At 35.3% G+C, this 22,560-nt stretch overlaps 2 protein-coding genes across 3 annotated transcripts; one reads left to right on the top strand and one right to left on the bottom strand.

Annotated features, from left to right (window-relative positions):
- Positions 1 to 633: 633 nt before the first annotated feature.
- LOC128922727 (putative nuclease HARBI1) lies at positions 634 to 11,624 on the top strand. Of its 2 annotated transcripts, XM_054234264.1 has the most exons (3): positions 634 to 10,032; positions 10,091 to 10,458; positions 10,515 to 11,624. In XM_054234264.1, exons 2-3 carry the CDS (start codon positions 10,131 to 10,133, stop codon positions 11,093 to 11,095), a joined length of 909 nt encoding a protein of 302 aa, XP_054090239.1. In that variant the 5' UTR covers positions 634 to 10,032; positions 10,091 to 10,130; the 3' UTR covers positions 11,096 to 11,624. The 2 variants fall into 2 exon arrangements, with proteins under 2 accessions (XP_054090239.1, XP_054090238.1); XM_054234263.1 differs by having other exon boundaries at positions 634 to 10,458.
- A 402-nt stretch (positions 11,625 to 12,026) lies between these two features.
- LOC128922728 (transcription factor Adf-1-like) lies at positions 12,027 to 12,551 on the bottom strand. Its single transcript, XM_054234265.1, has 2 exons — positions 12,290 to 12,551; positions 12,027 to 12,190 (listed from the first exon to the last, which is right to left on the bottom strand). The coding sequence occupies exons 1-2, from the start codon at positions 12,438 to 12,440 to the stop codon at positions 12,030 to 12,032; spliced, it is 312 nt and encodes a 103-aa protein (XP_054090240.1). The 5' UTR covers positions 12,441 to 12,551; the 3' UTR covers positions 12,027 to 12,029.
- Positions 12,552 to 22,560: the final 10,009 nt, after the last annotated feature.

Raw genomic sequence — 22,560 nt, 5'->3', positions numbered from 1 at the left:
ATGGTAGGTCGTGGCGTTGCGACTGGGGTAATCCCAGATCGTAGTACAGTAACTGTCGAACGCACGGTTGGCGTTGTTGGGGATATCATATCCGCGTCCATATTGCTGTGAATGGAAAACAATTACATTCGGCTCGAAGGACCATATAGTGATTTCGTCACTTACCACTTGGTCCTCTTTTCCACAAAACTAATGAATTTTATTTTCGTTTTATAATAGTTTTTATTTTACAATAATTTTGAACTTCACAATAGTTGCGATTTCAACAAGAATTTCGATGGTAATTATCGAGGTAATTAAAAAACCACGACGAAGTCTGCGACGATGCTGCCTTATATGATCTCGATAGCAAAAAGCTGCTTTTTTCTAATGGTTGATCCCTTTTGTTAACGTTATTGTGTAAAAAGTCGATGCTCATTTACACAAACTTATATCCGACTTTTCTATTTTATTTTAAATTTTTTTTTTTTTGATAATTTATTTATGATATTTATTCATCTTTATAACTTGTTGATTTTTATTTTTTTTTTTTAATATTTTAATTTTATTAGTTACATTATTACAATCGCTATGGTTAGGATTTTATTCTATTTATTCACATGCGGTATCCATAAAATTTAGTGTTGGTTTCTAAATGTTTGTTTTTGTTTGATAATATTTTAATGAAATAATAATAAAGTAGAGGTTATGGAATAGGATAAAGATATAGAATGGGTTTGAACCTTATTTTTTTTCATTATTATTACATTACATTATGTATTAATTATATTTTCGTACTGTTCTGTTTCAAATTGCAATTTTGCTGTTTTTGCGGCAGCAAACAATCTCAAAAGATTAGAATTAGTGTTTTGTTTTATTTTTTTCGATTTGTTTTTTATTTTTTTATAAGGCTTTTGTGAATTATTTTGCCCGTTTGAGTTACCACTGTAGAATTATGATTTTCTTTTACTATTTATTTTCTATATCTTGAAGTCAGTTTATTGCCGTATCTTTTATTAATTTTGATGTAAATAGTTTCGCCAACGTTATATGCTTTAAATGGTTTTCTATTTTTATTGTGAAAAATTAAGTCTTTGAATGTTATTTTGTCTTGCTTTTTCATATTGCTCAGGGTTGGTATATATTCTGCGTCCAAAAAATTATTCGATAGGTTTTTGTCCCTTAGTTGAATGTATGGAGTAGTTGTATTCGTAAACTGCTCTGTCGAGAAGCTCTGAAAAGGATCTTTCTGTATTTTCTGATTTTAAACATCTTATTATTTCTGATAAAGTGGAGTGGAAATGTTCAACTTGTCCATTAGCTGTGCTGGAGTGTGGAGGTATTCTATGTATATTAATCCTAAGTTGATCTTTTAACATACAAATTATTGAATGGGCGTTTAAAGATTTTTCGTTATCTATTATGATATTCTGAGGTTATCCAAAATTGAAAATGATTTGTCTAAGTGGTTCCCGTATGTCTTCTGAAGATCTTGAATTTATTAATTTGTGCATATTTGGAAAATTTGTCAACTTCTGTTAATATTAAATGTATATCGGCTATATACGGTATATATCGATATGTACTATTTGCGCTGGATATTTTGGAATTGGAGTTGCTTGAATTTCTGGATTGTAAGGATGTCTATCGTATTTGTTTTCTGCGCAAATGCTGCATTGTTTAACTATTGATTTAATTTTTTGTAACATTTTTGGAAAATAAAATTTTTCTAAAATTTGTTTTTTGTTTTCAATTGCATTTCGGTGTGCTCTTTTATATTCTATAAGTATTTGGTTTTCCTGTTCTTCATTCGATTTTAAATCTTTAACCTTCGTTTGGGTGTGTCTAACTTTGTAATTACAAAAATGTATTGGATAAATTTCTGGAGTTTTGCCTATTATTTCTTCTGAGATAAATAATGATAATAAATCTTCTTCTGAGTATCTTGGTTTGATTATTATATGTCTGTGGTATGTTTGGAAAAGTAATTTAAATTGATAGCTATTTTCTAGTCCTATGAATAAGAAAATTTGTTTTTTGAAAACATATATTGGGGCTTCTACTGAGGGAATTAAATTATGAGATGAACTTTCATCTGAATTAGTAGCAACTGATATTAAATGTATTTGGAATGGTCTAGAGAGTACATCCGCTACTATGTTGGATTTTCCAGGCTTATATTTTATTTTGTAATTATACTCTTCTAAAATGGATTTCCATCGTTTTAGTTTAAAATTGCTATTTTTGTTACTAAGTGCATATGTTAATGGTTGATGATCGGTATGTATTATAATTTTTGGTTGACCATACAGATAATTTCTGAGAGAATTGAGTGCCCAGATTATAGAAAGCTTTCTTTTTCATTAACTGCATAATTTTCTTCTGTTTTATTTAAGGTCCTAGAAATTAAAGTTATGGGTTTACCGTTTTGCTCGTCTGTTGTGAGATTAAATTTTATATTATAATTCGGATATTGCAGTATTATGTCATTTGAGATGAGAGCAGATTTAATTTTGCCGAATGCTTCTTTGGCTTCTTCCATTTAATGAATATTGATTTTCTTTAAAATATTTTTCGAAATTCTAACTTCTTCACCTCGAAGTAAATTCGTAAGTGGTTTCGCTAATTTTGCGTGGTCTTTTATGAAGCGTCTATAATATTCAGAAAGTCCTAAAAGTTATCTAAGATCTTTAAGTGTTTTGGGACATGGAACATTTTCAATGGCTTTTACTTTAGATGGATTTGTGGAAATGCCAGCGGAAGAAATTATGAACCCATAAATTCTACTCGATCTTTATAGAATTCGCATTTGTCTGATTGCACTCTCATATTAGCTTTACAGAGAGTATCAAAAATTATATCAATATGTTCTGTATGTGATTCCATGTCTATATGATTATATCGTCTATATAGACATAACATATTTTTCCTATGTGTTGTCGTGAGTATATCGTCTAATGTCCGTTGAAATATGGATGGAGCATTTTTTAATCCAAAGGGGAGTCTAGTGTACTCATATTTTCCGTTGTTCACTGAGAATGCTGTCTTCTCCACGTCGGAGTCTTTAAGAGGAATTTGATGAAAACCGTTTTCTCCTAATTGTGCCAATACTTCATTTATCTCGGGTATGGGATATCTGTCTGCAATAGTGACCGTATTTAATTTTCTGTAATCGGTAACCAGTCTGAATTTCTATTCACCAAATGCGTCGTCTTTTTTTTGGAACAACCCATATTGGTGAGTTGTATGGTGATCTAGATTTTCTTATAATACCGTCCTCTAGTAATTTATTTATATGTTCTTCTACTTCTTGTTTTAGGCTAATGTAATGTAAAAGTTGTTTAATTTGGTTTTTTCCTGAAGCATTCATATGTTCATCACGGATTAGAACAGAATTTACGTCTTGAGCTTTATATTGGTGGAGTTGAATTTTACGTTTATTTGCTACGATCATAAAATTTTCTGTAGTATGTATTACTGCTGATAATTCTTATAACTATAATTTCCAAGAATTGCGTGAAAAGTTGAAAGAGCTGGTAATAAGAAAAACTTTAGTTTGCATTCTTCGATATTAAATAGATTTAAGAAAGTGTGATGGGTAACTCTTATTTTACCACCAACAGAATTTATTAATTTTTATTTGAGCCTGTATCTACTAACATTTTTTAAATTTGTCCGCTCTCCGTTTTGCATTTGAAATAAGGTATCGAAGAGCTATTTAACCTAAAAATTTTATATCGGTTGGTTTATCTTTATAACTTTGTGCATTATTAGAGGTATTGTAATTATAGTCACTGTATTGGTAGTCGGTAGTTTGGTCATTATCGTACTGCTAATTCTGTTCGTTTTTAGGTTCAAAGCATGAATTTACATGAAAAGTTCTTTGAATTTTCGGTGGTGGATGGATAAGCATAGAAGTGTTATTTAGTGGCCTTTATCCTAAATCTTGGAGACTTGGTCGGTTTGCATAGTTAATAGCATTTGTTCTAAAGCTAACATCTACATCTATTGGTTGAGCTGGTTTTGGTGGCCTTGGAGGAGGATTTCTTTGTTGTTAGCTATTATGTTGTTGGTTCACAGGATAATGAGGATACCGTTGTTGACCATAAGGATTAAATTTTAGATTTGGTTGGAAATTTAGTTTGAAATTGTTTGTTTGGAGGCTGCTTATATTTTGGCTGAAACTGTTTTAATTGAACGAATTGTTGTTGTAGATTTTGTTGCTGTCGATAGTTTGGTGAAACATTGTATTTTTGGTTATTTGCATATTGTGCTCTAAAACTCTGATTTTCAAGTTTTAAACAAAGAAGAAGTTTTAAATAGGGAAGACTTTTCGGTTCTTTAATTGCGAGGAGTCTAGAAAGATCTCCTGAAAGTCCCCTAATGAAGGTATCTAGTGCTTTTGCACGGTTGTTTTCGGTTAGTAAATGTATTGATTCTTCTCCTACCTCCATGCATCCTATCTTGTTGAGAATTAACGATGCGAATATACCTTTTGGTAGAATTCGTTAATAGTTAACCTACCTTGTACAAGACAGCGTAGTGGGTTGTTAAACAACGTGATATTGCCGTCCAATCTAGGGGTGTTATACGATTCTAATGCTACGTCTGCTTTTCCTATTATTTTATTCCTAATAACATTTAATATACCGAAATATCGGGGTGTACCTTTTGAAGGTTCGTATATCTTTAAGATACGTTCTACGCTTTCTTTTCTTTAAAAATTAAGATATCTTGATGAAACTTGGCACACTTATTTCTTTTTTTTCACCATAGGAAGGTTGCTTTCGAAAATGAGCAAAATCCGGCCCACTGCCACGCCCACAAAATGGAGAAAACCGAAAACACATAAAGTGCCATAACTAAGCCATAAATAAAGCTATGGAAATAAAATTTGGTACGAAGGATCGCGCTATGAAGGAGCATATTTGGATGTAATTTTTTTGGGGAAGTGGGCGTGGCCCCGCCCCTACTAAGTTTTTTGTAAATATCTCGCAAACCAATAGAGCTATATAAACCAAACTTTCTGCAGTCGTTTTGTTTGTCCACTTCCTAATGCAGTCCAAAAATGAAAGAAATCGGATCATAACCACGCCTACCTCCCATACAAAAGTTAGTTAAGAAATGGCAGATGAAAGCTGCACTCAGATTTTTTTACAAAATGGAAAATGGGCGTGGCGTCGCCCACTTATGGGTCAAAAACCATATCTCAGGAACCACTCGATCGATTTCAATGAAACTTGGTTTGTAATAGTTTTCTTACATCCCAATGATATATTGTGAAAATAGGCCAAATCGCTTCACAACCACGCCTACTTCCTATATACCAGAACTTTGAAGACAATCTGAATCGTTTACTTTCAGAGTTTAGAGTTCAGTTTGCTCTTCTTGAAAGCAGGTTCAGATGAAATTGATCACTTCACTGGTAGTGTCAAGTTTACAAGAAAGTAGCTCAACAGGTCACATGAAGTTTTTACAACTTAACGCAAACCATTGCCAAGCGGCACACGACTTATTAAAACAGTCCGAAAACAAATTGATGTAACTTGGATAAGCGACACACGAAATAAAGCGGTTATATGGAAATGTAACCCCAACTTTTCACAAATAGAATCACCCTTCTATTCAGATGGATTTGCTCACACAACTGTTAATAATTTTAATATATACAGCTGCTATATACCTCTCAGCATCAATGACCGATGCAAAACAAAAGTAGTAATAGCTGGCAAATGTAATGCCTGTGATATCGAATGCGGATGCAAAAGAACCAATAGCAGAGGAAAGACCTTACTAGAAGCTTTGCCTCTCTGGATCTAGTGTTCTTAAATACATGCAATCAATGTACTTTTAACAAACGTGGTCGAAAATTGGTGATAGATTTAACTATTATGCACTCAAGTCTAGTATGTAGATCTTAATGGGAAATCAGTGATCACTACACTTTTAATGATCATTATGACATCACATGCGAGATAAATCTACACACACACGACAGTGTTTACCGACCCAAAAAAGAAGTACCTGGCGACCCAAAACATTCGACCCAGACCTCTTTGAAGAATTATTTAGATCCACCACTCTTACCGCCAATTTGTTGTCGGCTAACGAAGCTGCTGCCTCGTTTATGAGTTGTATCAAGAGCGCATGCGACGCTTCAATGTCCAAGCAATCTGGACGTAATCACCACCCTCCAGTGTATTTGTGGAACGATACAATAACTAGACTACGCAAAGAATGCCAGCAAGCAAGGCGCTTTACCAAAGGTCACGTGATACCCCCGATTTTACCACTCTCCAAAGATATTTTAAAGACAAAAGAAAATTATTAAAACAGCCAACCAAAAAAAGTAAACAGGAGTGTTTCCTTATTATCCTCCTAATGTGCGACTACGTCTAAAAAAAACGCCCGGGGACTCGCATCTAAGGCGGAAATGGGAAAATTTCCGCTCGTGGACAGATGCCAACCTCACCTTCAACAATTGGGAGAATAGTTTCGGTACTCCTTCCAACCCGACCCCAATTCCTTGAGGAGATCATGAGAGTTCAACAAAGCTAGACTATACCGGCTGTTTCAAACGAAGACGTTCGAGAAGCATGTAATCGGTTAAACTCATCTAAATCCCCAGGTCCAGATGCAATCCCGAATCTAGCGCTAAAAACAGCAATTGTCAGAAACATAGACCCTTTTCGAACAATGTATAATTATGCATTCTGGAAGGCCGCTTTCCCACCATATGGAAAAGGTAATACCTTATATTACTGCCAAAACCTAATAAACCAATGACAGAACCGTCCAACTTCCGGCCTCTCTGCATGTTAGACTCCGCGGGAAAAGTTTTGGAGCGAATCATATATCAACGGCTAAATAAGGCAATCGATGTCGTCGGTGGGCTATCCCCAAACCAATTCGGATTCAGAAAGGCAAGATCCACAACCACACCTGTTAAAACCCTTGCTGAGCGAGCTTTAAGCGGTAAAAGAAGGAAGGGAGGCACAATACATTACGGTATGGTTGTAACTCTTGATGTTAAAAATGCCTTTAACTCGGCATCCTTGGAAAGTATACTGAGTGCACTAAAAAGCTTATCCGTGCCTCTATACCTTTACAACATAATTGTTAGCCATTTCGAGGAAAGAACTTTGAGCTACAATACAAACGAAGGCTCTAAAAAATATAAAGTCACTAGTGGAGTACCTGGATCTGTACTTTGGCCGCTACTCTGGAACATAATGTACGACGGAGTACTGCGACTCAACGTATCCAAAAACGTTCATATCATTGGATTTGTAGATGATATTGCTGTGGTGGTTATAGCAAAACTCATACCCGATATAGTTACGATAACCAACATGATAATAACGTTAATAGCCAATTGGCTCGAAGCTCACGGAATGACCCTAGCAGAGAGCAAGACCGAAGCGCTACTTATTACTGGCTAAAAAGTCCGCGAAGTGTCCACGTTCAGCACAAAGGGTGTAAGCATCACTACACAACCAGCAATTAAATACTTAGGAATCATCCTGGATGCAAGGATGTCCTTCAAGGAACACTTAGCTTACACTTGCGAGAAAGCTACAACAGTGTACAGAGCTTTGACACGATTAATGCTCAATACTCGTGGGCCAAAGCCAAATAGAAGACGAATATTAGCTGGAGTACTAAAGTCAGTCGCTCTGTTCGGCGCCCAAATATGGGGAAAACGTGATGGGAAGGGTTGGTGACGAACAATGTACGAGGCGGGTAATAGACAAACTGAAGTGAGGCCAAGTAAATACAACTTTTAACTGAATGCATTTTGACCATTACCTACGTATGAGTGTAACAACTCAACCATCCTCCTGATGTAATACTGACATGAGGTCCCGGCTTCCAATGTTGCGTCGCCCAGGCGGCCATCAATCCTTCGACACATCGAGCTTTACAGGGCCGTTTCAAGTGATCCCGCCGCAATAAAAATAGAGCCTAATACGTATTGGTAAATATTGATTTATGAATTAGTTGTATACATAATTAAATGCATTTTCATATTACACCAATCCATTAAGTCATATTTTAACCTTTATGTGCTTGGGATTGTAAACTTACGTTGGCGGTCGGAAGTCTACATTTGCAGCAATTATGTATTTGTATGGAGAACTATGTCAACATATGAACAAAAACACTGGCACGAAGAGTTTTATACTTGAATGCATAGCTATTAAGTAATATATGAGTTTTAGATATCTGGTTAAGTTGAAAATGTTTAAATATCATTCTTGGTACAACATTTACCCAAAGTATATGTTGTAGCATGTGTGTCACATACAAGTTTTTTACACCAACTGCAAATCTTGCGTGTGGTTTACGCTTTCCAGCTTCACAATTTTGACAACGAACATAGGTTGAAAGTCGTTAGAAATATCAGGCAAGTGGTTCGCAATAGTGCCGGAAACAGAAGAACTACTGAGTGCCATTTCAAAAGCCAGGCGTGTTGGAGCATGGCCTAATACCCTTGGATTTTCAGAGCGCTGTTCAATTGCTGACATGAAAAGCTGTTTTGCAAGGCATCGCAGGAACTTTCGTCATTTGTCAACGCAAAGTTTTCCGTTTAGTGGAATATGCAGAAAGCATTTTATCCATTGCATCTACGCGTCCTTTGGTAGCGTTGTAGTCAAGGATATACTGTGTCTTGTTTTTTTCTCAGGTACAATAGCATTTGTCAAGGGCGTACTGGATAGTAGTATAACAGCTTTTCCGTTTTTTGGCACGTAAGATACCAACTCAAATTTTGATTCGAGAAAGCCAAAAATTGTTGACTGTTCTGCTCGTTTGCGGTCTGCTTTCATTTCATTTGGAACAAATATTTTGTTTTGACAAACAGTACCAAGAAGAGAGAGCACTTTCGACATCAAATGCCTAGCCAGATTCAATGAAGTAAAAAAGTTATCACAGATTACGGTTATTCCGGTGTTTGCCAAGGGTAAACCAGTCTTTGCACGACATTCTCTCCAAAGGATACGCCTTCTATTTGCTCATCGGATCGAATATCGTCTTCTTCAAGTATCATTTCGTTTTCGGCATCTGATTCTTCGGGATTTATACCAGGTGTTAAGTAATCATCAGTAGAATCATCAAAATCTAGGCCCTCTTCTGCTTCTTCATCAACCTCACTCAATTGATTCTCAATATGGTTTTTAACACCTCGTACCCTAGCCTGTGTTTACAATTTTCTTGTATATCATCCATATCATGGAAAAAGATACACTTGCCGTTTAACGACTCGTTTCGACCGGTTTGAGGCATAGACATATTTATTATTGTTATGCACCAAGAAATGCTTGAGAAGCAATGCAAAACTGATCACCACAATATGAATATTGAATATAAATCACTGCAAAAACAATTACAGTATACTCTCGAAAAGTAATTTCTCAGAAAGTAAATAATCGCGGAAAAGAAAGTTAATCACCTTTAATATTACACATGCACCTCTGATAAAAAATTCGAAACGAAGCAAGCAGCGTTTTTTACGATGTTGCAAAAACACTTAAGCTCCAGTTACCCATACTTGACTTGACTCAGCTTCGAAAAATTTGACTTGGAAAACTTAGATGCAATTATACTAAACACAGCGCGTAGAAATCAGCTGTTTTTGAATGTTGAGAGAGCACACAAATGTGACATTTTAATTGATTTGTGAAGTTTGTGAAAATTTAATAAATAATAAAACAAATTGTTTTGCCGAATACCTTAATAATAATAATAAATTTTAATAATGGATAGTGATTTATTCCAAGAACTTGTTTATTTAAATATTCTTCGCCTTCAAAGAAGAAAAGTTTTGAGAAGACATAAACGCCGCTGGTCCGTTCATCCAGCTAATCGGGATAGAAACGCAAATGGTTTCTTCTGGAAGAACTTTTTAAAATTAAAAGAAGACGACCAAAAACTATTTCTTTTAACACGGATGAATCTGACAGTGTACAATATTCTTTTAAATATAATTAGTCCGTTTTTAAAAAAACCAAAACAACAAGTTGGCGTCGAGGAGCGAGTGGTTATAACATTAATGTAAGTTAAACAATCCTTGAAACATATTCATTTAATTGTATTCTCATATATTTTTTAGGTAGCTCGCTTATGGAACACCTTTTGAGGTCATAGCCTCGATGCATAAGTTAGGCAAAACAACAGTGCGGAATATCGTACTTGAAACGTGTGAAATACTTTGGTTACATCTGTCCCCGATATACCTTAGCGAGCCAAGTACCGCACAATATAAAGATATTGCTGCAGATTTTTTAAAACTGTGGAATATACCCAACTGTGTCGGAGCAATTGACGGGAAGCATATAGCTATTGTTCGTCCACAAAATTCAGGCTCGTTATTTTATAACTATAAAAAGTTTTATAGTATAGTTTTAATGGCATCCTGCGATGCTAGGTATACGTTTACCGCTGCCAGCATTGGTAGCTATGGAGGCCAAAGTGACGGAGGTACATTAAAAGATTTGCAATATATAGATATTTACTTATTTTTATTTTATTTCAAGGTGTCTTTCAGCAATCTAAATTTGGTAAAGCGCTCTTGGAAAACAAATTGCCACTACCACCAAGAGCTCCATTATGGAATGAATCCTCAACAGATTTTCCACATTTTTTTGTGGTCGACGCAGCGTTTCCGTTGAAGGAAAACTTAATGCGACCTTACCCCGGTGCACAGCTGCCACGAAACAAAGCAATTTTCAATTACCGGTTATCGCGAGCTCGTAGAGTAATCGAAAATAGCTTTGGTATTTTAACCGCTCGATGGCGTGTTCTACGAAAGGTCATAGACTATAGCCCAAAGAACTGCGAAACAATTGTGTTAACCTGCTTGGTTCTTCACAATTTTGTAATGTTGAATGACCATGATCGTTGGTATTGTCCAGATACATTTGTAGACACAGACACCGCAGACCATGGAATATTGGAGGGAGAATGGCGTGAAGATTTAGAGAGTGTTGGAGGTGCATTACATTCAATAAGTTCAACTCGACGCAATGCGTCTTGTATCGCATTCCGTGTAAGGGATTTTTTGGCAGAATATTTTATTAACCAGGGAGCAGTTTCATTTCAAGAAAATCGTATTTAGTGTATATTTATTTTATTTATATTTATATTTATTTATATCGTATTTAATGTGTAAAATTGTAATCCAAGTATGAAGTACTATACTTTTTGTTACGTTAACTTTTTTATGATATTTTTTAGTAACATATTTTTCCGCGCTTTGTATGTGTGTGGTGAATCTTAGTAACCCTCATTAATTTTATTAAACTTGTAACAAACCAATTGTATTTCATCAAAGAGAATTTCCATTTAATAAACCTAATAATAATTTTTATAACTTTTTACAAATATCGTGTGTTTGCCCCTTTCACATACTGGTTATAATTCCGCACGTAAGTATACCTGTGTCATATGTATACACCATAGATATATCTATAAATATTGTTTTATTTACTGAAAAAGATGGTAATTATTTGTATTAGGAAGATTACACAGGCATATGGCAAATGAATTCTGTATTTTGTTATAAAAACAAATTGTTTTATTTTTTTTTTTCAAATACATTCTTAAAACTATTTTTGAAAATTGAGGTACATTGTTGTTTCTTACGTATTTTAAACATTTTTACATATTAATTCAATATAAGTATAAAACGTCAAGCGTTTTAAACATTTTAAAAATATTTTTGAAAAATGAGGTACATTGTTGTTTCTTACGTCTAGGTAACAAAACAAACGACCTCACCGCCTCGCTGCCTTTGCTCCTCTCTGCACACATGCTTTTGTATAGCTCGCACGCTTCTTTGAAGCAGCCGTCGTCATCGCTGTTTGTTTTCTTTACTCTTTTCCGGATCGGAGTTGAAAACGACAACTCCGAAGGCGACGATAAATTAGTCTGAGAACATTCAAAACTAATTGGGTCCAACAGCTCCTGCGAAAACATATCATCTAAAATGTTTGTGGTGCAACGATTTCTGTAAAAGGGAAATAAATATTTAATACGTATAAAATATTAACTTACGGTCTGGGCTGTATATATAGTTTTAAAAAGCTCATATTGTCGAACAATGGCCTGGTTTCGGCGTTACTCGCCCCACTTCCTGATGGTGCCTCCATTTTCCTTACCTCCCTACTGAATCTTTCCCTTAGAGTCAGCCACCTCTTCGAGCTCTGCTCTTCTGTAAAATAAACACAACTTAAACTATTAACATCTACACATATATATATACAAAATATATTACAATCTAATAAATAAATTGTTAATAACAATTACTTACCAGTAGCACCTAGCTCCTTCGCCACGCTTACCCACGCGTCCCTCTTCCGGCTCGGCACTCGGTAGCCTACGCAGGCCTTGTTATATAAAATTTCACGCGCCCGCACTTCTTCTATTAATTTTTCATCATTCATTGTGTTTATTGGGATCATTTATCAAATGGCAAATTAAATATAGAAAATTAAATGAGATTATGAAAATGAAATGATGAAAATGAAATGAAGCGTGCTATCAAAAAAGCGAGCGAAATAACTGAGCTGTCACTCTCTGAAATGTCAAAATAAAGGGAGAGAACAAAGATGCCACTCTCTGAAATGTCAACTTAACTTGAAATTCTAAATTCAACAGACTTTCAAGTCAAGTCATGCGTTCGGTAATCAAATACATGCAAGGCCCATTAAACGGATCTTTTATGTGACAGTTATCAAGTCTCTCTAGGTCAAGTCAAGTATGGGTAACTGGAGCTTTACTCACTTGTTTATCGCGTCTTTTTAGTAAATAAACTCTCCTACTTGAGCCACTGGTTTAAAAATGAAAACGATGCAAATCAGGTGTCAGACTTTTTGAATTGTCGTACAAAAATGGTCAGAAAATATATTGCAAAAGAAAAAAAAAAACAAAAGAATATTCAAGATTTTTTCTCTTCATAGTAAATACATATGTATGTATGTAAATGTAAATATGTTTTTCATGTAAATCCATATGTTTTATTAAAGCAAATAAATGAATGATTTTTTTAAGTTTAAAAATGCATTTAATATTATAAAAACAGATAACTTATGTATATATTTGGAAAAGTAAATTATTCGAAAAAGTAAATTACCCAAAATACCAATCGATTTACTTTTCGAGAGTATACTGTATTGCTATTGCGAAATACGCTGAAAAGTCAGTAACGCAAGCACAGCCTATTTATTTAAAAATCGCATTCAAAAAATTAGAGTTGAGTGAAAGAGAGATGTGAAATTTCATACATTTTATATGTTGTCTACATTTGTAGACTAACCGCCAGGAGATGGTCATTTTGAAAAGTAGGGTTTGGGGGTGCTGTAAACTATTTTTTTTACGTGTTAGTGGCCAAAGCTGCTACAAATGTAGACTACCGAGCACATAAAGGTTAAATACTTTCTATTGATTTTTCTAAGAATCAAGGCATAAAAATCAACGAATTTATATGTTGGGCATTGCTTGCAACTCTTTCACATGTTTAAAAAAAAAACATAAGCTACGGCCATTCGTTGGCAACGAAGATCTTGTAGGAAGCCATGAGTTCAAATATTTACATATTTGTATATATGATGAATGAATGTTAACAAATTGGCATATAGACACAATTCGAATGGTTCTTTTGATATTTGTTTACATGTGCACATATGTATGTAATTACGAATGCGCTTTCGCTTATCATTTTGTGATAATATATGTACATATGTATGATATTACGTATTAATAAAAAAATATTTTATTTTATTTATAACTTAAAAACTTGTTTAATTTTAAGTGCAATAAACAAATCAAATCAAATAGGTACGATATGAAGGTAATTTTTGCAACAAAAACATGTATGTGATTGGCGTTGCAACCGCTTAGCCGGTTATAGCCGAATCGACGATAGTGCGCCACCTCTCTCTCTCCTTCGCAGTTCGGCGCCAGTTGGAGATCCCAAGTGTAACCAGGTCGCTCTCCACCTGGTCCCTCCAACGGAGTGGAGGCCTTCCCCTTCCTCGGCTTCCTCCGGCGGGTACTGCATCGAACACTTTCAGGGCTGGAGTGTCCATTCGGACAACATGACCTAGCCAGCGTAGCCGCTGTCTTTTATTCGCTGAACTATGTCAATGTCGTCGTATAACTCGTACAGCTCATCGTTCCATCGTCTGCGGTATTCGCCGTTGCCAATGTTCTGAGGACAATAAATCTTACGCAAAATTTTCCTCTCGAAAACTCCTAGTGTCGTCTCATCTGATGTTGACATCGTCCAAGCTTCTGCACCGTAAAGCAGGACGGGAATGATAAGCGACTTGCAGAGCTTGATTTTGGTTCGTCGAGAGAGGACTTTACTGTTCAATTGCCTACTCAGTCCAAAGTAGCACCTGTTGGCAAGAGTTATTCTGCGCTGGATTTCGAGGCTGACATTGTTCGTGTTGTTGATGCTGGTTCCCAGGTATACGAAATTATCTACGACCTCGAAGTTATGATTGTCAACAGTGACATGGGAGCCAAGACGCGAATGCGCCGACTGTTTGTTTGATGACAGGAGATATTTCGTCTTGTCCTCATTCACCTCCAGACCCATTCGCTTCGCCTCCTTATCCATGCGGGAAAAAGCAGAACAAACGGCGCGGTTGTTGCTTCCGATGATATCAATATCATCGGCATACGCCAGGAGCTGTACACTCTTGTAGAAGATTGTACCTTCTCGGTTTAGCTCTGCAGCTCTTATAATTTTTTCCAGCATCAGGTTAAATAAGTCGCACGATAGTGAGTCACCTTGTCTGAAACCTCGTTTGGTATCGAACGGCTCGGAGAGGTCCTTCCCAATCATGACGGAGCTTTTGGTGTTGCTCAACGTCAATTTACACAGCCGTATTAGTTTTGCGGGGAAACCAAATTCAGACATCGCGGCGTAAAGGCAACTCCTTTTCGTGCTGTCGAAAGCAGCTTTAAAATCGACAAAAAGGTGGTGTGTGTCGGTCCTCTTTTCACGGGTCTTCTCCAAAATTTGGCGCATGGTGAATATCTGGTCAGTTGTCGATTTTCCAGGTCTAAAGCCACACTGATAAGGTCCAATCAGTTTGTTGACGGTGGGCTTTAGTCTTTCACACAGTACGCTCGATAGAACCTTGTATGCGATATTTAGGAGGCTGATCCCACGGTAATTGGCGCAGATTGTGGGATCTCCCTTTTTATGGATTGGGCAGAGCACACTGAGATTCCAATCGTCAGGCATGCTTTCTTCCGACCATATTCTGCAAAGAAGCTGATGCATGCACCTTATCAGTTCTTCGCCGCCGTATTTGAATAGTTCTGCCGGTAATCTATCGGCCCCCGCTGCTTTGTTGTTCTTCAAGCGGGTAATTGCTATTCGAATTTCTTCATGGTCGGGTAATGGAACATCTGTTGCATGGTCATCGATTGGGGGGTCATCCCATCCCGCACGTGTTGTGGTCGTTTGCAACGTTGCGAGGTAGGCAGTCTGTTTTCTCTCCGCTGCGTGACGGCACTCCTCATCGTACCAGCTTGTTTTTTGTCGTTGCCGAAAACCAATTGTTTCGGCTGCAGCGGTACGCAGTGAGTTTTTTTGCAACAAAAACATAACTATTGCAAATATCTGCAAGAATTTTTGGTGATCTGCTCAGAAAAAACTATTTTGCGAATTTATGTTAAAAAAAATTATGTATTCTAAATGTTCAAATACAATTTGGATAAATTATTTATTCGCCTATCAATTAGGCGCTTGGCTGGCTTCTAACAATTCTAAATCTCGAAAAACTGAACTACGCGTGCACGTTTCTTTTGTACCAGATATTCCCCACCATCTTATTATTAAATTCCTTACGTTCCCACATCTAATTATCATATTTCTACGTTTTACAACACTGAATCCCTAACTCTTCACTTAATTTCTCTCCTACTCCATTCGCTTGTAAGATCTATAATGTAAGCTTTTCATGTAACTGTAAAACAGTTCTTATTTGGAATTGCCCGAATAAAGACTCATATTATATCGGTAAGATGCAGTCGGTTAACGTCTCGTCTCGCGAATTGAAAAGTAAATTTTAAAGCGCGTGCTATTAAAAAAAATTAGCAAATAAAAGCCGGTAAATGCAGTCGGTAAACGCCTTGCGAATTGAAAAGAAAATTGTGAAGCGCGTGCTAATGAAAAAATAGCAAATCAAAAGTAAATTTTGATAAATATTTTTTTTTTAATTTGATAAATAAAGAAAAATCATAAATGAAAATTGAAAAACCAATATTTACGGAAAAAATTGTTATATTGTTAACAAACATTTAAGAAAGGTATCGCTCATTTTCAAATCAAAATTAAAAATAATGTGACTGTACCAAATAAAAAGGAATAATAAATGGAAATCAAAGAATATATTACAGAAAAAGTAGTGTTCTTTAAATAAAACTAAAACTAATACAAAATTACAAGTGGAATGGATACTGTTCATTTCAAATAATATACAAATAACATTATAAGTAAGGAAGGGCTAAGTTCGGGTGTAACCGAACATTTTATACTCTCGCAATTTATTTATTTAACTTTATTTATATTATATAATACACAATTTGACCCACATATTCGTCATATATATTGTATAAAGTCCATTGAAAGTTGGAAACCATAATATTAGGTTAGAAGCACCGAGGTCCTCGTGTTCGATATAAGGGGCCTTAAAAACCTATGGTCCGATTTCGGCGATTTTTAGAATGGGGCTGCCACACTATTAACATAGTATTTGTGCAAAGTTCTGCACCGATATTTTTACTAGTGCTTACTTTATATATTGTAAAGCAAACGATCCAGATTGTTTTCAAAGTTCTGGTATATAGGAAGTAGGCGTGGTTGTGAAGCGATTTGGGCTATTTTCACAACATATCATTGGGATGTAAGGAAACTATTACAAACCAAGTTTCATCGAAATCAGTCAAGTAGTTCCTGAGATATGGTTTTTGAGTTGTATAAAACGAGATAATTTTATAATCTCGGATTATCCAGATAGCAATTTTGTATGGGAAGTCTCGTTTCTTAATTACAGATTATCGAGTTAAGCTCGTAAATGGAGATAATCTCGTTATATGTAAACATAGTATTAGAGTTGTAAGGAGAGTATTGGGTAATAAAGTGTTAAGTTATAAGGAATTAGAAATAAAGATTAGTGTGTAGCCATTAAAGTATGACTCAGAGGTAGAGTTTCAAAGTAAACAACATATTTTGGAAATTGGTTACAATAGTTTACATTCTGTGCTTATTGTTAGAATATTGAAAAAAAAACGAAAATATGATTTTACCCGATTTTTACAGTCACATCATTTTTATACTCTCGCAACAAATGTTGCTAAAGAGAGTATTATAGTTTTGTTCACATAACGGTTGTTTGTAACACCCAAAACTAAACGAGTTAGATATAGGGTTATATATACCAAAGTGATCAGGGTGAAGAGTGGAGTTCAAATCCGAAGGTCTGTCTGTCCGCCCGTCCGTCCGTCCGTCTGTGCAAGCTGTAACTTGAGTAAAAATTAAGATATCTTGATGAAACTTGGCACACTTATTTCTTGGCACCATAGGAAGGTTGCTTTCGAAAATGAGCAAAATCGGACCACTGCCACGCCCACAAAATGGCGAAAACCGAAAACACATAAAGTGCCATAACTAAGCCATAAATAAAGCTATGGAAATAAAATTTGGTATGAAGGATCGTACTACGAAGGGTCATATTTGGATGAAATTTTTTTGGGGAAGTGGGCGTGGCCCCGCCCCCTACTAAGTTTTTTGTACATGTCTCGCAAACCAATAGAGCTACATAAACCAAACTTTCTGCAGTCATTTTTTTTAGCTACTTCCTAATACAGTCCAAAAATGAAAGAAATCGGATAATAACCACGCCCACCTCCCATACAAAAGTTAGGTTGAAAATTACTAAAAGTGAGTTAACTCACTAACGAAAAACGTCAAAAACACTAAATTTCACATAAAAAATGGCAGATGGAAGCTGCACTCAGATTTTTTTACAAAATGGAAAATGGGCGTGGCGTCGCCCACTTATGGGTCAAAAACCATATCTCAGGAACTACTCTACCGATTTCAATGAAACTTGGTTTGTAATAGTTTCCTCACATCCCAATGATATGTTGTGAAAATAGGCTTAATCGCTTCTCAACCACGCCTACTTCCTATATACCAGAACTTTGAAGACAATCTGAATCGTTTACTTTACAATATATAAAGTAAGCACTAGTGAAGATATCGCTGCAGAACTTTGCACAAATACTATGGTTATAGTGTGGCAGCCCCATTCTAAAAATCGCCGAAATCGGACCATAGGTTTTTAAGGCCCCATATATCGAACACGAGTACCTCGGTGCCTCTAACCTAATATTATGGTTTCCAACTTTCAATGGACTTTATACAATATATATGACGAATATGTGGGTCAAATTGTGTATTATATAATATAAATAAAGTTAAATATATAAATTGCGAGAGTATAAAATGTTCGGTTACACCCGAACTTAGCCCTTCCTTACTTGTTTTAATTTTGAATTGTTTTCCATATTAGCAAACAATAACTACGTCTAATAGCACACTTATTTTATCATTCTTTGATTCAAGTTCTTCATATTGACATTTATTTAGCTGAAAAATTATATTATGGAAGAACATATTATAAATTTGGATAAAATTTTTGGTAAATAATTAAATTTTTAGCACAAAATTGGCAATACGGGACACCTGTATATGCAATTTGTCAAAACAATTTACACCAGCACAAAAAATCTGCGTTCAACTTAACTATAAATCCGATTATGCATCCGAGTTAACTCGTCTACATACGTAAAGAAAATGTGTATATTCTATCCGAGTAGATTATTTAACTCGTGGTGAAAAAGTGTTTATGCATGTGGGTTGAACTTATCCGTGTATAATACCGAGTAGAAATGAAGCATAAACGTAGTAATACACTCATATGTATGTACATACGTACCCTGATTAGGCTTGGCTGGGCCTAATCACTTTCCCCATAGGTTTCAACACATTTACACATTTTTTTTGTGAAATACCAACACCAACGCACATGTATACATACGTCATTACGACAAAAGAAAACTAGTTATCTCATTTCTTATTAAATGAGTACGAATGAGAAAACATCATTGTCATTAGTGTCAAAAGAAAATACCAAAATGGGAAATAAAAAAATATTGAAAAAACGTCATTTGCGCTTATAAAACAAAAAAGATAAGTCGAATGAATTGATTGTTATTATACTCTCGCAACAAATGTTGCTAAAGAGAGTATTATAGTTTTGTTCACATAACGGTTGTTTGTAACACCCAAAACTAAACGAGTTAGATATAGGGTTATATATACCAAAGTGATCAGGGTGAAGAGTGGAGTTCAAATCCGAATGTCTGTCTGTCCGTCCGTCCGTCTGTGCAAGCTGTAACTTGAGTAAAAATTAAGATATCTTGATGAAACTTGGCACACTTATTTCTTGGCACCATAGGAAGGTTGCTTTCGAGTTTCGGTTGATGAGCAAAATCGGACCACTGCCACGCCCACAAAATGGCGAAAACCGTTTACATTGTGGCAGCCCCATTCTAAAAATCACCAAAATCGGACCATAGGTTTTCAAGGCCCCGTATATCGAACATGAGGACCTCGGTGCTTCTAACCTAATATTAGGGTTTCCAACTTTCAATGGACTTTATGCAATATATATGACGAATATGTGGGTCAAATTTTGTATTATATAATATAAATAAAGTTAAATAAATAAATTGCGAGAGAATAAAATGTTCGGTTACACCCGAACTTAGTCCTTCCTTACTTGTTTTTAATTTCAAGTTGTATTTAATTAATTAATGTAATTGAAATTAATTAATGAATTTTAGTATTCAGATGTTGCAACATTCGCTTTCTGGAAGCGGCTTTGATCATTCAACTCAGGAGCAGGTCATAAAAATGGTAAGTTGAATTTGTATGTCTTCTATGTTTAAAGTGGCCTGCGCAGTGCATAAATTGTGTGAAAATAAATATGTTTAAAGTTTTCTGCGCGGTTGCAGTGCAAAAATTTTATAAAATCCAATTATAAATAAACAAATATGTGCGGTTTAATTTATGTACATAAGATTTGCGGGCATCGATTATAAATAATATTTAATTAATTTTTGTAGATTTTTTAACTATTTTTTTATAATTAATATATTTTTTAGCTTTTATTAATATTTTTTTCTGAGATATTATAACTATATCTTTTTAAATATCTTTTTTTTTTCAGAAATTAAAACCATTTTTATTAAATTAATATATTTTTTCAGATATGAATAATATATTTATCATTTAATTTATGATATTAATTAGAATAAATATTGTACAAATTAATTGTAAATTTGTATATGTATATGAGGATTAGGGATATTAGAGTAGTTCGGTTATATTTTTATATAATTTATATGACACCGCTTAATGAGCGCAACAAAGACGAGGGATCACACAGAGAACGTATAATATAGAGAAGATTCATGGTGTGCCGATTGTCATGCTGTTCCGCTTTTCGAAGGGGTACTCGTTTCTATAAGCGTGTTTCACCACACCACAACAGCAAGAGACCCGAAAATAGACAGATTGAGAGGAATTAATGTTAAAAGAGAAATATAATGTAAATATATTAAAATGACAGGGTCAATGAGGGTGAAATTATACTTATCGCTCATTTACTTGAATAGTGTCACAACTCAAAAAAGTCGATTTTTCAGGAGAGCGATTTAAAGTTTTCAATTGTCTCTTATTTAGCAAATATAGAAAAATTCCATAAGTTTACTAACAAATCTAGTGGCGTGTAATATATTAAATACAGTGTTGAGCATAAATGGACTAAATAGAGTGTACTAATGCCTTTTCTTGGGCATAAACGTGACCCACTTTGAATTATGTCGTTATTTGTGAAAAATATAAATAAATTTCGCCGTCATAAGTCAAATGTGTCGTTTTTGTTGAAAAAAATCAATACGAAAAATTTAATTACTTTTCACCAATATCGTTGTAATACAAAATATGTCGTTCTTTCTGAAAAGAAAACCAAATTCACTCTATGGCAATATGTGTTGTAACACAAAATATGTCTCTCTTTCAGAAAAAAATCCATGCCTAATTCTGGCACAACTGAGAAGTGTCGTTTTTGTGGTTAAAAAATAATGCAACCTAACAAGTTTAATAACGGCACATTCTTATTTCACGGTTTATTTTTCTAGGCATCGGAATGAAATTTTTATACAATATGGACGCTGAAATTGTGCACATTTCTGCATACTCAACTCAAAAATCGTGTTTTTTGAGTTGTGACACTATTCAAGTAAATGGGCGATATGTACCAGAGAACGGCTTCCGTTGAGCGCAAAAATGTTCATATACAAACAATACCCGAACTATCAGCCCATTCGGCTCAAGCGCTCAAAATGGCATTCGTGAATATATTCGCTACTGAGCTAAATTCAGCTCAATTGCGGTAAATTCGTTTGCTTGCTGAGTTTATTCACGCTCGTGTTGAAACAGCTCTACCCAGGCGTTCGCTCATTCGGCTCAACAATGATCGTGTTGAATGAAAACAAACACACAAAAGAGCAAACTCAACGTCTATGAGCAAACTCAACGGGTATGAGCAAACTCATCTCATATGAATAAACTCACTGTGCTTGAATAAATGCGCAACCAGCAGCGCTACTGGTTTTGTAAAATCCGTTGGCACACACACATGCATATATACATATATATATGTACATATATAATTGTATATGTATACCAAAGAACTGCAAAACTCAATTTTTCCTTGAATCAGCTCATACGCAAAAGTTTCTATTCACTTCCAATCACTGAGCGAAAGTGAGCTAAAATTTTCGTGAAGTGAGCGAACGTGAGCTAAACATTTCGTGAAGTGAGCAAACGTGAGAAAAGCATTTCGGACCGAAGGCTCACATTGTACGCGAATGAGCGGTTCGGCAACATGAGCTGATTTTTACTCAACGCTGTGCTTTGCTCAGTAATTGGAATTGAATACAAACTTTTGCGTATGAGCTGATTCAAGGAAAAAGTGAGTTTTGCAGTTCTCTGATATGTACATGCAGGTGCTTCTTGGTGGGAATCCTGGGGAAATTGCGCCAAAATTTTTCTTAAAAGAGAAGTGGTATGTAAATATATTAAAATGAGAGGGACAATGGAATTAGATACATATTTACACGCAAGTGGTTTTTGGTGGGAAAAGATCTTATATGTTATGTATGTATGTATAAACATGTAATTAGAGTTATTAATGATAAATAACATCCTGGAGAAATTGCGCCAAAATGTTTCTTATAAGGGGAGTAGTATGTAAATATATATATATATTAGGCGTAGAAACCCCTTTAAGCGATCATAGCCGAATCCACTAAAGCGCGCCACTCGTTCCTCCTTTTTGCTTTTTGGCTGGAAGCCCCAAGTGAAGCCAGGTCACTTTGCACTTGGTCTTTCCACCGGAGTGGAGGTCGTCCGCTTCCGCGGCTTCCTCC

Source organism: Zeugodacus cucurbitae, chromosome 6 (genome assembly GCF_028554725.1).
Source record: "Zeugodacus cucurbitae isolate PBARC_wt_2022May chromosome 6, idZeuCucr1.2, whole genome shotgun sequence".
Classification (NCBI taxonomy): domain Eukaryota; kingdom Metazoa; phylum Arthropoda; class Insecta; order Diptera; family Tephritidae; genus Zeugodacus; species Zeugodacus cucurbitae.
Note: the sequence above shows the minus strand (reverse complement) of the source record. Positions and strands in the feature narration are given on the sequence as shown.

Excerpts from the sequence above, each read along its gene's own strand:
- LOC128922727 (XM_054234264.1), top strand. The coding sequence starts at position 10,131 with ATGCATAAGTTAGGCAAAACAACAGTGCGGAATATCGTACTTGAAACG. Across the intron at positions 10,459-10,514 it reads TGGAGGCCAAAGTGACGGAG|GTGTCTTTCAGCAATCTAAA; the intron begins GTACATTAAAAG and ends TTTTATTTCAAG.
- LOC128922728 (XM_054234265.1), bottom strand. The coding sequence starts at position 12,440 with ATGATCCCAATAAACACAATGAATGATGAAAAATTAATAGAAGAAGTG. Across the intron at positions 12,191-12,289 it reads GAAGGAGCTAGGTGCTACTG|AAGAGCAGAGCTCGAAGAGG; the intron begins GTAAGTAATTGT and ends TTTATTTTACAG.